The 15,542-nt window shown below is 38.4% G+C and overlaps 1 protein-coding gene across 1 annotated transcript; it reads left to right on the top strand.

The window, feature by feature from the left end:
* Positions 1-1,632: 1,632 nt before the first annotated feature.
* Positions 1,633-13,734, top strand: LOC122663412. The gene is made up of 4 exons (XM_043859092.1): positions 1,633-1,725; positions 3,110-3,225; positions 5,268-5,482; positions 13,238-13,734. Exons 2-4 carry the CDS (start codon positions 3,136-3,138, stop codon positions 13,518-13,520), a joined length of 588 nt encoding a protein of 195 aa, XP_043715027.1. The 5' UTR covers positions 1,633-1,725; positions 3,110-3,135; the 3' UTR covers positions 13,521-13,734.
* Positions 13,735-15,542: the final 1,808 nt, after the last annotated feature.

Below are 15,542 nucleotides of genomic sequence, written 5' to 3'. Positions count from 1 at the left end.
TTTCGGGCCACAATTTACACTAGATTTGGAAGGTCCTCAAGGATGGTGATGCCAGTAGCACCAGTCGTGGATGAGCTCGTATACCTGATATCTACAAGCCAAAAAACACTCATTGTGAAGGAGAGGGACAAGGTATTTCTACAAGTAAGAAATGTTGTACGAATTCATGTCATAATAATCCACAATAGTCAACATTATTGGAACACAAGTGATATACATAAAAACATACTTGTACAGGTGTCAGTACATGTATAAGGCTCTTCTGACAATACACAGCCATGTGGGTCCCCCGTCATTAATGCATCCGGGATATTATGTATTCTAATCTCTTCCAAAGACGACTCAACACGACCGACCTAGCACAGTCGGTTGTGACAACCCACCATCCACTCAACCGGATTGTAATACAAACCGATCCGGACTACATAAGGAACAATGTCTGATAGAGGTAGGTATTCACATTTATTACTCTTACCGTCTCTCTCATATTGATAGTTGTCCGATTCTAACTTAATCATCGGAGTTACCACGAGTTAATCTCGGGTCAATCTGACCATTCTCTATCTGTCTTACAGGTCCTCCATCTCAGATTGGATAGAATCCAACGGCAAAAAGAAGTAAAAAAAAAAATTTGTTTGGCAAAAAAAAAGGATCTAGAAACACAAACTCTTAGAATGACTAGGTATCTCCTTGATAAACTCAAGGTAGAAGGAAGAGGAGAGGAGAAGAAAGGGAGAGAATGGAGAGAAGGGGTTCACTTACCTTCACTGGAGAATTGTAGGTCTTGCAGATCTTGCAAGTCGTAGGAGATGAAGATGAATGCGGTACATGCGGGGAAGGGTTTCCAAAATAGGAGGCCTACCAATTAAGGGTTCAAATATGGGTTTAGATTTAGTTTGGGGGGGGGGGGGATTAAAATTGTCTTTTACAGTTCATATTTAGCACCATCAACCAAAAGGGGGACATATATAATTTTTGACATCGTAGGGTAAGTTGTATTTAAGGTCTAGTACAAGGAGGTGTGTATAATTTATTCAATAATTAATTAGAAAAATAGTTTTCTGTCCGTGAGTATGACCTACTCTAGCACTCCCATGTGACTATCTCTCCTCCTCAAATCAAGAGCGCAGAGGTGTCTTTTCAAATGAGGAGGAGAGAGATAGACTCATGGGAGAACTGGCATAGACCACACTCCGAATATATAACTTTCTCACAATTCTCACAATTAATTAATAAAAGAAGATTCTATGAGCAAGCGGCATAGAAGTTCCATATGAGAGAGAGAGAGATATTTCTACTATGACTTGTTTTTTTTTTTGGTAGAAATTCCTACTATGAATGTATGAGAGGGAGGGAGGGAAAATAGTCCTCTTGGTAGGTTCAGAGAATCTTTCACCTAATTAATTATTAATGAAATTCCAAGAAAGGAAAGTCATAAGCAGAGTAGAAGACCAGACACTAGAGGCAGTGAGAGAAGACAACCAATTAAAATACCGAAGATAGTAAACGCCTACCTGAATCTTAATCACCAACCCGGGAATTTCGGGTGTGAGATCATTCCCAGCTCAGATTTGGACTTCTCCTAATTCCCGTTACAGTTTACTGTCCTAAATTCCCCTCTTCCACGGCTCCAATAATCCCTTATCACTTCTCCTCTGCTATCTTTCATCTTCCAATTCCCTCCCTTCACTGCCCCCTGCCCCTCTTCTTCAGACGAGGAGTCAGGTACAAATTTCTGTCTCTCTCGGCTCTGTTTGATAAGATTATTAGATTCTTTTCTGTTCTTTTGTAGTTTCGTTCGTTGTAATTAAATTCTCCTTATTTGGTTTAGTAGATTGAATCGGAAATTCTCCCGCTGTGGTTGTTTTCTTTCTCATTGGGTGCGGGTGAATAATTTTCATTTGCTGAATGCCTATGTGGGTTTCGGTTTTCGTTATTTGGGTTTTTAGGTTTTGATTTTTCTTTTTTCCCCCTTCTTATGATTATGCATGTATACTGAAATCATGACAACCCCAACCCCCGCCCCCCCCCCCAAAAAAAAAGAAGAAAAAATCTGTTAGTGATGGATATTTGGTTTTTCCTGTGTATTGTTGAGGCTCACATATATCACATTGGATTCTTCTTCTTCGTGTATTTGCCCTTTTTTCCCCCATTATGAGTTGCATTTTTGCTGAAATGATGACAGCTCCAACACCCGCCCCCCCCCCCCCCCCCCAAAAAAAAAATCTCTTTTTTAGTGATTGATATTTGGTTCTTCCTTTGTATTGTTGAGGCTCACATATATCGCTCTAGATTCTTCTTCTTCGTGTATCCCTATGGGTTCCCTCCCTCTCCTTCCTCATCCCTTCCCACTTTCTGGGTTTTAATTCAAGCTTGATGAAAAAATATTATTTTATTTTGTTTAGTGATTTATTGATAGGTATATAACATTAATGATCAATATTCCTCATTCTAAGACTAGGTAGCAAATATTATGTATTTTCGATTTGTATAAGTTATCGAAACTTGAGGGAAATTCCAATACTACATTCGATCTAGTAAGTGTTAAGCAGCTAGCTGCTTTGATTTGAGGAAACTCAGGATAGTTAAATTCACAAAAAGGGCCTTTTACAGTAGCCAGATAACCTTCCCATTTGCTCTAATAATTTTTTGGGCATTCCATAACCAGTGACTTGGTGATTGTTTTTCTCTTCCATTAACTGATGGGCTTGTATTTTTAATTTTGATTGTGGGGCGTTGTTTTGGTCACCTGCTTCTTGATGGCCACTTCTGTAGGATAATCATTTGCACAATCAATTTCAAGGACAGACAAGAGTAACTGAGGGTAGTTTGGTAATTTCATACACTTACCCAATATATATGAATCCAATTTATTCATACAAACAACTCTGAAAATTCTTTTCTGACATTTGATATGATCACTTGAACTAGCTCACCTATGTGTGATCTAATCAGTGCCCTTTGTTGTGTTTTAGTTTGCTTGTTACTCGATTTTGATTAAAATAATCTATATATAACATATAATAATCAATCATTTACTGGATATTGGATCTTGCTGCTTTGCTTTTCTGAATAATTACCATCCACCATTTTTGTTCCTGGTTTTCAGGGTGTTGTGCTAGTTTAGCCGAAGAAATGGCTTTTCGGACTGCACATATTTCTCTTACTGTGGCAGCATTTGGAGTTCTAGCCTTCATATTTGGAGTAGTTGCTGAAAATAAAAAGGTATACTAGTTGAGAATTTCAAGGAAATAAAATTTTACAAATTAATTCGATTGTCTTTCATCTCTTTTTTAATGCTTCTGGTTTTGTTCTTGAATACTTTTAGAAATGCTTTATTTACTACATAATTCATTCTATGATATGGTAGACCTATGACTTTCTGTTGCTTTTATTCTTGTGTGGACAAAGGCTGGTGTGCATCTTATATAACATGGTTAGAGTCAGACTTGCATGCCCAAAATGCAACAAGTGAATACACAGAAGGGTTTTATCCACATGTTGGAGTATGATCCATCCTAATTATCTTAAAAGAGTTAAGTATAAAATTTTTTGGGGGAAAGAGAATGGAGGAATAATTAGGTAATTATTCTTTATCAGTGGCTTCTGGTGTATTTAACAATTTTAGTATAATTATTCTTTATCCGATCTTATTTTAATATTATTTTAGTATTTGTAATGGCATCAATATTAAATAAAGATGAAAGAAGACTGCATCATGATCTTGAATTCGGTTTTAACACTTTGTGTTCAGTTTGTTTGCTCTTGCCAGCCAAGTTTAAAGACACTCAATTGTTTGTACAGGATATGACATTATTTTTTATAGAAGTTGCGGAGTAGGCCACCAACTTTATTGACGACATGCATCCTGTTATCTCTAAAATTTATTATCAACCAACTCTGTGTTAGAGTTATTAGAATAGTTGTGTAAGGGTAGTTCTGTCGTTGTCTTATTATTAGACATGGCTAAGTTGTATTTTTTGTTATTTCTTCTTTATTTCTATTTACCTCTCTAGGGAGGTCTATGTAATTCTTAGAAGTGATTAATGAAGTGAATATGTGTGTTGAGAATCACTCAACACACATAATTGATTCTCCCGTTCTCTTCTCTTCTCTTCTCTCCTTCCTCTTCTTCTTGCTGTAAATATCTTCTCTCTTACTAGATTCAATCTCTCTCTAAGTTCCAACTCTTTGGTGAATGTGTGCACTATGACAACCTGCTTCTTTTTTTTTGTGTTTCTTCTATGTATTGAATACTTACTGTGAAAGAAAGGAGAGCATATGGTCCAAACTATGCTATTTGGGTTAAACTTTAAGGAAGTGGTATTTTTGTTTTGTATTTCCTTGTGATATTTGATTTCCTTATTAGCTGAATTTCAATATATATATATATATATATATATATATATATATATATATATATATATATATATATATAATGTAAAAGTTCCCTGCAATGCAAACCTAATTGTGCCATTTGGAAGGGTGATGTGGCGACCCCGTCAGTTGGGCATTTAAGTAATGATCTGGATTAGCCATGTGTCAAATTTATACTCAAATTCATTGATAAACCTTGCCATGTATTGGCATGCTTCCTCCTGGTTGGCCAAGTATTTTCAGTGCTTTCTTTTGCCACTTGGCCAACTCCATGTTGGCTGAAAGGGACCTTGGGTTCTACCTGTCCACATAATTTCAACCCCACTTGAGATGTCACGTGACACAACTAGGTATGGATTTCATAGATTTCATGGTGTGCATGATGTCTAGGAAAACTGCTTCAATTGTTAAAGAATACATACATGCTCATAATGTTTACACTCCATGCTTTAAGGCCTCAACTTTTAGGAAGGCAATGTTTCAAATCATGCCTTGGTATTTAAACATGAGCTTTTCATGATTATGGCTGCTTGCTCTTTATAAGTTCCAATACATTGGTATGTCCATACAGGTTTGTGTGGTAGTGTTTGTAAACTTTGTTGTACACTGTACAGTACAAATATGTCTGCAGTGGACTTCCCTGTATAAGAAACTAATTAAAATAGAGAATGTTTTCTTCTTTTGTAATTAAAACTCAGAATTTTAAATTTAGTTCTGCATAGATTCTTTTTTTTTTGGTTTTTATAGTTTTGCATGTGTTTTATTTTTTTTATAGTAGAATCCCCCAAAATAAAAAGTGATTTAGTTTTTTACCATATTTGTTTTGTTTTTTCCCCACATAGATTGTTGTCTAATTGATTGCATCCTTTTCTTCCTATGTGTTTTGACAGCCAGCATCTGGAACTCCAATTACTGGAAAAGGTGTTGTTATTTGCAAGTATCCTTCTGATCCAACCGTTGCTTTGGGGAGCTTATCTATTGTAGCTCTCTTTCTGTCAGCTTGTTTTGGATTTTTCTCCGTATTTTACCCCTACAAAGGAAAATCTATTCCAAATGAGGCTTTGTTCCGGAGCACTACATTGGTTGTGTTCTTCATAGTTGCGTTGTAAGTATAGTTTCTTCTGTTTACCTTATAATGTTCCTTGAATCAATGTCATTGTTTTTTGGGTGAATGGAAAATATATTAAGGAAAAGAGCAGAGAACAGAACAAAAGCCAGCCAGGCTAGACAAAGGAAGTACCCCATACAAAACAACTAACAAAAGGATGATACATGAAAAGCCAGGGGACAAAACACCAAACTAATGGGAGGCAGTCTATTCCTAACAAGTCATGGTTGACTGAACTAATGGGAGGCAGTCTATTTCTGATGTCAAAGTTGATAGCTTCCCAAATCTGCTCAATAGTATGTGTCGAGGAGGATAGTTCTACTATGGGGCCAATATTTATTCAGGACACTTTTCCAAACAGATTTAGAGAAAGAGCAAGAAAAGAAAAGGTGATCCACACTCTCTTGGGAGTTCCAACAAAGGCAACAATTTGAGATTGACATATTTCTCTTTTGGAGGAATTCCTGAGTAAGAAGGCATGAAGGCAGAGTAAGGAATCTTCCAAATTCCTTCCTTCAATCCTCGTAAATCTACTGGTGTGGCATCTATGGGCTTCCTAAATCCACAATCAAAGCCATGGAAACTCTCTTCTTCTCTTTCCTTTGGAAAGGCAAGGAATCTTCCAAATTCTTCCATCCGATCAGTAGGGCTTCTATTTCCCTCCCAAATTCTGAAGGAGGACTTGGTACTCGTAGGATTCATGACTATAATATTGCAAGTATCCTCAAATTGATCTGGAAAATCTCTGCCAAGCATGATTCTATCTAGGTCAATTGGGTCTACTCCTACCTCCTCAAAAATGACTCCATTTGGACTGTCCCCCACCCTACTGATCCCTCCTGGGTTTGGCATAAAATCGTCCTCCGGCCCTTAGCTCTCTCAGCCAACTCCTTTGTGATTGCTAATGGGACTTCTATTTCTTTTTGGCTAGATTCTTGGCATCCCTTAGGAGTCCTTTACAACTTAGGTACCCGTTCAGTCTGTTCCTCTAGTATTCCCTAATCAGCCCCCGCTCTCCTCAATCATATCCCTAGGTTCTTGGTACCCCCTCCCCCTTCCCCCCTGTCTCACCCAGGTTTGGGCGTCTCTCCCCCCTAACCCTCTCTCTCGGATAAGGTCTCTTGGCTTCCCTCCCCTAGCAGAGCTTTTAGTTCTAGATCCGCCTGGGACTTTATTCTTCCCCATGCTCCCATTGTTCCCTGGCACAATATTATTTGGTACAAAGGCCACATCCCCCATCATAGTTTTAGTGTTTGGAGATCTCTCAACCATTGCCTCCCTACCCTACCATTTTTTCTCCATCGTCATATCCATGTCCCCCCATCCTATGTCCTTTGTTGGAATGGCATTGAGGATGTTGATCACCTTTTTATTTACCTGCCCCCTAGCCCTCAATATTTGGAAAAAAACCTTAGTCTCTATTTGGCCTCGTAGTAGAAAACCTCTTCCTTTAGCTAGGGAATATCGTTGGATGGTAAGAGAGTGTTTGGGGCTGCTATAATTCACATTTGGATCTAGTGGAACCTTCAAAGATGGACCTCCAATTCTCGTTGTATTGACGTGACTAAGAAAGCTGCCTTTTTTTTTTTTTTTTTTGTGTTAGCTCCAAACTCCATGAAACGCCCCAAATCTGGGTTAAGGATATGTGCAGGCCCTCATGGACCGCTGTTAAATAACGGTTGAATTTATGAACTACTATGTGTGGAACTATAAACATGCATCAGAGACATCAAAATATTGCAACAGAAATACTATAACAATCTCATAAACTATAAACTTTGGCATAAGCCATCTCATTCTGTATCATCTGTTACATCATTTGTAATCTACTGTCAATTACATCAAAAGACATAATTAAACCTATGTATTGCACAAAAGTTTATCTACACAAAATATCCAGTTTTTGAGGTATTTGTCTCACTCTGACCATCTACTCGGGGAGTATGGTATACTTCTTCCTAGCTCTCCTTGTACACTTTGCACACTGGCACTCCCGATGTACATGATCTGTAAAAAGAATCACATCTGTGGCGTGGGCTAATTAGCCTCGTGAGAAAGAACACAGGTCATATCATGCTCATGAATGTAAAACAAACATGCTATACTGGCAAATCATGTTGTGCTGGTAACTCATGCTATGAACATGTTACTATAATAACTGTAGAACTGAAATATGATATCTGATCATACAACTAACATGCTTGCATTCAAAACAATGCATTCTGTACTTTCATATGCTTAACTTGTCTTTTACTTTACTTTCTGGCCAACTGTCTCACAGTGACTTGCCATTCTGTAACTCATATCTCTGAGGACCCTGGCTCGCTATTAGTAGTACTGTTACATATTGTCGTTATACTCTGATAGCCATCTCCAGTGTACCGTTACGTATCGCTATCGCACACTCAAGACATGTCTCACACACTGTTAGGTATCACCATCGCATGCCCCCAGCATACTGTTGCATATCTCTGTCATATGCTGGAAGGAAGACCTATCTATGCCTCAACCAGTACTTAAATCCCTACTAGAAAGGGTTAGCAGTCACGGAATCTTACTGTTCTGTTCTTTACTTTTCTTTCTGTTCTCGAACCACTAGGGTTCCCTTGCTATTTTTTATTTTACTTTACTCAAGCACTGGTGTTCCTTTACTTTCTTTACTGTACTTTAATCAAGCACTGATGCTCCTTTACTATTCTGTGACAACCTCCATTTCAGGTTCACAATACCAATAACAGCTCCAGAATGGATAGGACATTGATAGAATTCCTATTATCCCTAAGTAGACATTGAGGGACCCTATACTATCCGTCTCTTTCCTGTTGTTGAAGCAAACATTAGCAACCTTCAGTTTCAGTTCTATTCTGTATCTTATTGTTACTTATCATGCCACACTAAGCTTTCAATCATAAAACCATACATTTTCATTTCTATAAAACAGTAGAATCATAGGGGCAATGATAAAGTAAAAAATACTGGGAAAATATGCAAGATATGAATAGAATTCCCCTCACCTGTATGTGTATGTAAGATGTCTATACTGTACTTACAACAACTATACTATCTCTCTACTACACTTCAGCAGTGTAACTAGTGCTCCTTTGTCATCGGTGGATCAATCTGGATCCCTACATAACCATTTGAATATTAATCTCTTCTTTTATACTCTTGGAATGGTGGTAATGATCTCCCATCACCCAAACTTAACTAAACTTATCTCTACAGCCTTAGGCATTAGGGCAACACTGGACAACCCAAAAGTTGGACCAATGGCCAAAGTCACAATTCCTTAAATCCAAAACTAGGGTTTTTTTTTACATTTTTTCACTTAACTTTGTGGAAAACCATCCTCTGTCTTTGAAATTCATTCCTGCAACATAACAACTATACTATGCAACTTCCCAACGGATTAGAACATCCAAAAACTAAGAATAAACCGAAAAGGCATTTAGGGTTTACCTTTTCTGGGCTTGAAACCCTAAAACTTTATTGCAAATCTTTGATCTCCTCAATGCAAGCAATGATTCCACGTTGTTTGAAACTCAATTCAGCGGCTAAACGATGCTAAAATCACTTCTCCTTTGGTTTCCCTCTTTTTCCCTTTTTTTCTTTTGCTTTTCTGATGTTTGGAATGGCTCAAATAAGCCATAAATTGCTGTTTATAACACTGGTTCGAGTCCTCCCGGTAAACTGTTTCGACATGCCGGTCGACCGGTAGGCCACGCCGCCTCACTAATTTTCACGTGCCGGTCTGTCTTCGTCAACCGGTAGATCGACCAGTAGGCCTCTGATGGCGATGCCTCCTGCAGGTTTTTTGCCATTTCTGGCTAGTATGTTGGCTGTAACTTTCTCGTCCGAAGTCCGTTTGATGCGCATCTTATATGGTAAAGTAGATAATTTAATTACCTACGTTTCTCGTGTTTTGTGATTCCCAAAATACGACTCTAAGGTCCTCTAAAACTCGTGCAAAGTCAACTTTTGACTAAAAGTGTTAAGATTTCTATTCTTTGGTCTTTGCCATGGGATAAGGTCCTTATTCACTATAGGGTCTTTCTAACTTACTAAATACTTTTAAATAGTGAAAATAATCACATTTACCTTCGCTTTCATCACTCTGTTGGGCTAACTCGCACTGGATTCTGTCAAAACGAACCCGCTTACACTTGATAAACCATAAAACTCAATATTATATTCATTTATGGGGATGGGGTATTACACTCCATACGCTCCGCTGTAGATTGCTTCTTGATACCCCAAGGAACAAGCATATTGTTGTATCTGGGGGTTTAGATGATTCTCTTCTTCGGTCTCAAGGCCTACCTTCCTAGGGCTTGAGGCTTGTATTGTTTCCCCCCCCCCCCCCCGTCCCCCCGTCCCTCTCCCTGTGTATTCTCCCCCCTTTTTGGGGTTTTGATGATGATATTTATTCATCCAAGATAAAAGTTAGAGCATGCCACAGTGAAACTATGCCTAGGAATATTGGATCGAAATCAAACAATTTTATGCCAAGGTGCTTTATGAGACTTGGATCTAATTAGGTTCCAGGTAGAGTCGGTGGTAAATTTTTTTGATGAATTTGAAAGCCATAAAACAAGATCACTGCTGCACCTAGGTCTCATGAGGGTGAGGAGAGACAAGACCAAACCTCAATTAGATTAGTGGATGTACTTTGCTCAGGATAGCAAATACCATCTCGTATAATGGAAGAGACCTTTGCCATTCTATTAGACCTTGTGTCATATCTAATAAGATCACCATATTGGAAATTAAAACACTATTGGGATGCCAATTGTCAAGCCAAGCCAAAGGCAAGTGCCCCAACCATCATCTATGCTTGACCGAATGGCATTACTAGCAAGGTGTCTCTACTTAAGGATTTTCCTTCACGCCCAAGATGCATTAGAAGGGCAAGTAGCAGTCCAAATAGAGTCAAACTTAAGATATCTTGAATATACCCATTTAGTCTTAATACAAGCATAGTTGTCACGGCGTCACGGCGATCCAAGTCGGTGGAGGGGTGTCACGTCGATATATCGACATGTCGCCCTCCATGGCGAGCATGTCGACCATGTTTTATTTTTTATTTTCTCTATTTTTAATGTGTTAATAGATGTATACTCGAGCCATGTTTTATTTTTTCTCTATTGTTTCTCAAGTTTTAAGAAGAAAATTCAGAAATCGAAGAAGAAATCGAAGAGGGAAAGAAGAAATCGAAAGAAATCGAAGAGGGAAAGAAGACAGGAAGAAGAAATCGAAGAAGAAATCGAAGAAGAAATCGAAGACAGGAAGAAGAAATCGAAGAGGGAAGAAGAAATCGAAGACAGGAAGAAGAAATCGAAGAGGGAAAGAGAGACAGGAAGAAGAAATCAAAGAGGGTCGCCATGGCGTAGGTCGCCATGCAACCCTCTCCAGCGCCAGGACGCCATGACAACTATGAATACAAGCCTTCCTAGACACAATTTTCCATGTATAACTTTGATGATTCCAGCAGGGTTAGATTCTTTTTCTCTGCAAAGGCCCAACCCACCTTTTTTTGGGAGGCATACTTTTGCCTAACGAATAGGATGAAGGAAATTAGGGCTTACCTGAACTTTCCAAAGGAAAGAAGACATGATGGATTCAATCTTTGAAATGGTAGGGGCAGGAAGCCCAAAGACACCAGACCAGTAAATGTAGGAGTTTTGCACAACTGATCTAATGAGCTCAAGATGGCCAACAAAAGAGAGAATCTTACTCTTCCATAATTGAAAGTCTCTTTCAGAGCCTATCTAAAATAAGGGAACAGGATGAACAAGTGTCTACTGCACTTGGTAGCTTGTGGTGCGTAAAAGCCCATTGTTACCAGGAGGTCTTGGGTTCAAGCCTCCTGGTTCACACCTTCCCTTCCCCTTAGAATAGAATAGAGTAGGACCTAAAAAAAATAAGGGAACAGTGACGAGCAAAAAGCTTCGATTAGATCAAAGAAAGACCCAAGTATGTGATTGGAAAATGACCCTCTAAGACACCTAACATATCTTTAAGGTGAGCTTTGACACCATCATAAACTCCAGCAAAAAAGGTCAAGGATATGTGAAGACCCGAAATTTCCAAGAAGGCATTTAAAGCTTCCCTAATAGAGGAAATAGAAGAGGGGGAAGCCTTAGCAAAAATCATCAGGTCATCAACAGAAGTTGATGAGTGATTTTCATAATTTTCATAGCTTTATATGTAGGGATAGGCTGGATAAAATTCTGCATGGTTTTAAGCTCTAAGTACCTGGAGAGGTCCTCCATAGCAACAGAGAATAAGAGAGGGGAGATTGGACAGCCTTGACGAATCCCCACCTTAGACTCAAAAAAACCTGAGGAGAACAAGGTTCTACGTTCATCTATGATCTCTCTCTTTTTTTTTTCTTTTTAAGAATATCATGTCTTGGGTTAGTTTTGTGGTAATTTTGTTGTAAAAATTTTTGCATGAAAGGTGATTTCATGTGACTGATAAAGCATGCATTTCTCATTTGGTACACTCCACTTTCTGAATAGGGATATTAACCTCTTCATTCCTCATTTGGTACACTCCACTTTCTGAATAGAGATATTAATCTTTCTGAGCATTGGGTAGTATTCAGCCCATTAATTGGGTTCCCCGTCAATGTTTGCTTTCATGGATTTTTTTCTTTTCTTGGCATTAGGTACCATTTAGCACTTTAATTCCACTTGCTTGAAAACAACCAGTTCCTATTCAGTACATTTGCTTTTTCATCATGTAGCACATTCAGTTTGTGGGCCATTGTAAAATGTTGACATTGCCTGCTTTCGAAGACACCGCCAAACTGTGGATCCTTTTTTTAATAAGAAAAGCAAATTATTTTTGAAAGAAGTGGAGGGGGAACCATAATGAATGAAGGGTTTGAGATAGCTGCAATGTATATCATTTGAAACCAAGTAGGGTGAGCTCCTTACTGATTAGAGAACTTACTGGAAGCAGATCCCCAGTTGAAGAGGTTCAGTTTGGTTTGGTATGTTGAGAACCCTTGGATGATCCTGAGCCAAACTAATTAGCCAAGAAGGCTAGTACTATTGGCACCTGTTTTCCTCTAAAATCAGCATGCGTCCTTTGAAGTCTATAAATACATGACAGAAAATTCAGCGAGTTGAGGACGGGCCGCGATGCAATGGTAAGGTTGCTCCACTGTGACCAAGAAGAGGTCACAGGTTCGATTCTGGAAACGGCCTCTCTGCGAAAGTGGGCGTAAGGCTGCGTACATTATGATCCTCCCCAGACCCCGTAGTGGCGGGAGCCTTGTGCACTGGGTACGTCCTTATTTTAAAATCCAGCGAGTTAAATAGGTGAATTCAATCTGCTGCTAAAGAAGTACTAAGAAATGACAATCACACCACAAAAAACTCCATCTTGTAGACGATTACAATCAGTCTGTTAGCTCTGCCCCAATCCAACCATGTTGCCTTGTTGGCGGTCATGCACCACAGTTAAGCAGTATTAATGCTTTTCTTTCAGGAAAAACTGTATTTTCATTTACAATTTGCTAAAAATTTGAGTCAATTCTAGCTCCATTAAGCCTACACCAGAGGTTTGCATGGAATCTGTATTGGTCTCTACAGCTCAGCCTGGTCAATCTTACTGCAAAACTTGATGTTCTGATTTGGACCGAGGACGTGGGTTGCACATATACTTGTATTTAATGTATCCATTCCAGTAATGATGTGCATGTACATTGATCTCACTCTTTTCTGTTTTTTCTGGTGAAACCAGGGGTGTGTCTGTGCTTGCGGAGGGGATGATGTTGTGGGCAACAATTACTGAAGGCCTTCACATTACTCGCAATGTTCATCACAACCTCAATTATGAATGTCCCACGGCCAAGACAGGTCTTTTTGGTGGTGCTGCCTTTCTGGCCCTTGATGCTTCATTATTCTGGTTGATTTGCCAAATGTTGACACTCAATGCCAGAACTGACTACCTAGAAGAAGATGACCCTAAAGGTGAATACGGCCAGGTCCTTGTGAGCGAATATGATGCAAGGGCCAAGCCCTAAAACTCGTAGGACAAAACAACATAATAAAAAATTTGCTGCTTTGGTTCATCATTTAAGGAGTCATCGTTTTCCATATTCCGTCTTTACTGTAAATATGGATGTCATTCTGGATCTCTTGCTCCATTTGTTTCTGATATATCTAGGCACCAAGAGTAAAGAAGCTGTGGTCAGATTTCAGACTTTTTAATGCTAAAGTTAAATACTAGACAAGAAAGCACCTCTTATGAACAGTAAGGTAGGGTACCATTCAGTTGTTTTTGGATTTGCAGTGTGTCGTTCATGGTATATGACTTCATTATTGAATCCCTAGATGTGCCTTAGTTCCCCACCCATTCCAAGCAAGGGAGTTAGAATCATTATCGTCTACGGTTCCTTGACTGGTGCAGTTCCCTAGTGCCTCTCACAAGAAGGGGGTGGGATCCATCCTAGGCATCTGACCGAATTTTGCTCGGGTGGGGTCCACCCTCCTCTTGTGAGAGGCACTAGGGAGCCGCACCGGTCAGGGAACCGCATACGATAAAAATTTGGGGAGCTATGGCCCTGAAAGTAGACATTGTATATGATTGCATGGAGTGATCATTTTTAATAGCAATAGTCAAGTGTAGGTTTCTCCTTGAAATGTTTTATACTAAATCATTCATGATTGTAACAAATCTAGACTTTATACAATTGTACAAAAAAAATACGACTTTATACAATAAAAATTTGGCTGTTTTCTATTTTTATGTATACCAAAATTTAATCATATAGCCTCTCTCATGTATGCCAAATTGCCAATGCATTCTTGTATTTTTCAGTTGTTCATGTATTTGTATGTGCCTTGAAAATTTTAAAGCTTTGTTTTACCATTTGGCTAACTCCATTTGGGGTGAAATTTGACGTGGGAGCAAGGGACCTTGGGATGTATGTTTCCACTATTTTTCACTGCCATCTTCGTTAATTCTTTTCTCTATGCAGGGTAGAAATTCCCCCATCTTAAAAATTAATGGGCTTTAGTCTTGAAAAAATCTTACCATCTAGGGGCCTAAGATAGGGTGATTTTTTTTAGGGATGTAAACAGATACCCAAAAAACCCTAATTCGAATTGCATCTGTATTCGTTTAGGGGTATCTAAATTCTTATTTAAATAATCCCAAAAAAAAATCCGATTCAAATAGATATAATTTCCGAATAGATATCCAAATAATGATATAGAGGCAGTTAGGGGAAGAAGGTTTGGGTTACACAATCAGAGATGTAAACGGATAGTCGAAAATCCGAATTTGATTTGCATCTGTATCCGTTATGATCTGATCCGTATCCGATCCATTTACATCCCTAATTTTATTCTGCATATTTTTAATTGGAAAAGGGTTTGCGAATGAGGATGTTAACCGACATTCAAAATTCTGTATTCGAGCTGCATTTGTATCCGTTTAGGAGAATCAAATCCATCCGAAAACTAATCGAATACCAATATGATAATCCCCCATCCGACCGATTATTATCCGATTCGTTTAGCAATCCGACGGTAATAAAATGTCTGAAATATATCTTTGTGTCCGTCTATCTGTTTAAGTTACCTTATTGGATTTTGTTTTTTTATTTTAATAATTTTATAAGTTAAGATAATGTGATTCTTTTTATAGATTTTCTATTGGTTTATATATGTTGTTTTATGCATTGTGATACATGGAATCACATATCTATTAAAAAAAAATACATGATAAAATCAAAAGAAATAAACGCAAGAAAATCAAAAACTAAGAAGAGTAGAAGAAAGGGTAGTTGCTAAACTTTCAAGTCTCAACCTTAACTCTCATCAACAAAACGGTAAAGATGTCAATGGATAGTCGAAAATTCGTATTTGATCCGCGTTAATATCTATTTAGGAGAATCCGTATTCAAAAATCACTATCTGGAAACTATCACCTGTCCAAAAAATATTAGGATATTATCCAAATCTGTTTGAATATAATCGGATACAAATATGATAATGCCATTATCCGACCGAATTCGATCCGTTTACATCCTTATCTGCGA

The sequence above is a fragment of the Telopea speciosissima genome, chromosome 5, assembly GCF_018873765.1.
Source record: "Telopea speciosissima isolate NSW1024214 ecotype Mountain lineage chromosome 5, Tspe_v1, whole genome shotgun sequence".
Lineage (NCBI taxonomy): Eukaryota > Viridiplantae > Streptophyta > Magnoliopsida > Proteales > Proteaceae > Telopea > Telopea speciosissima.
Note: the sequence above shows the minus strand (reverse complement) of the source record. Positions and strands in the feature narration are given on the sequence as shown.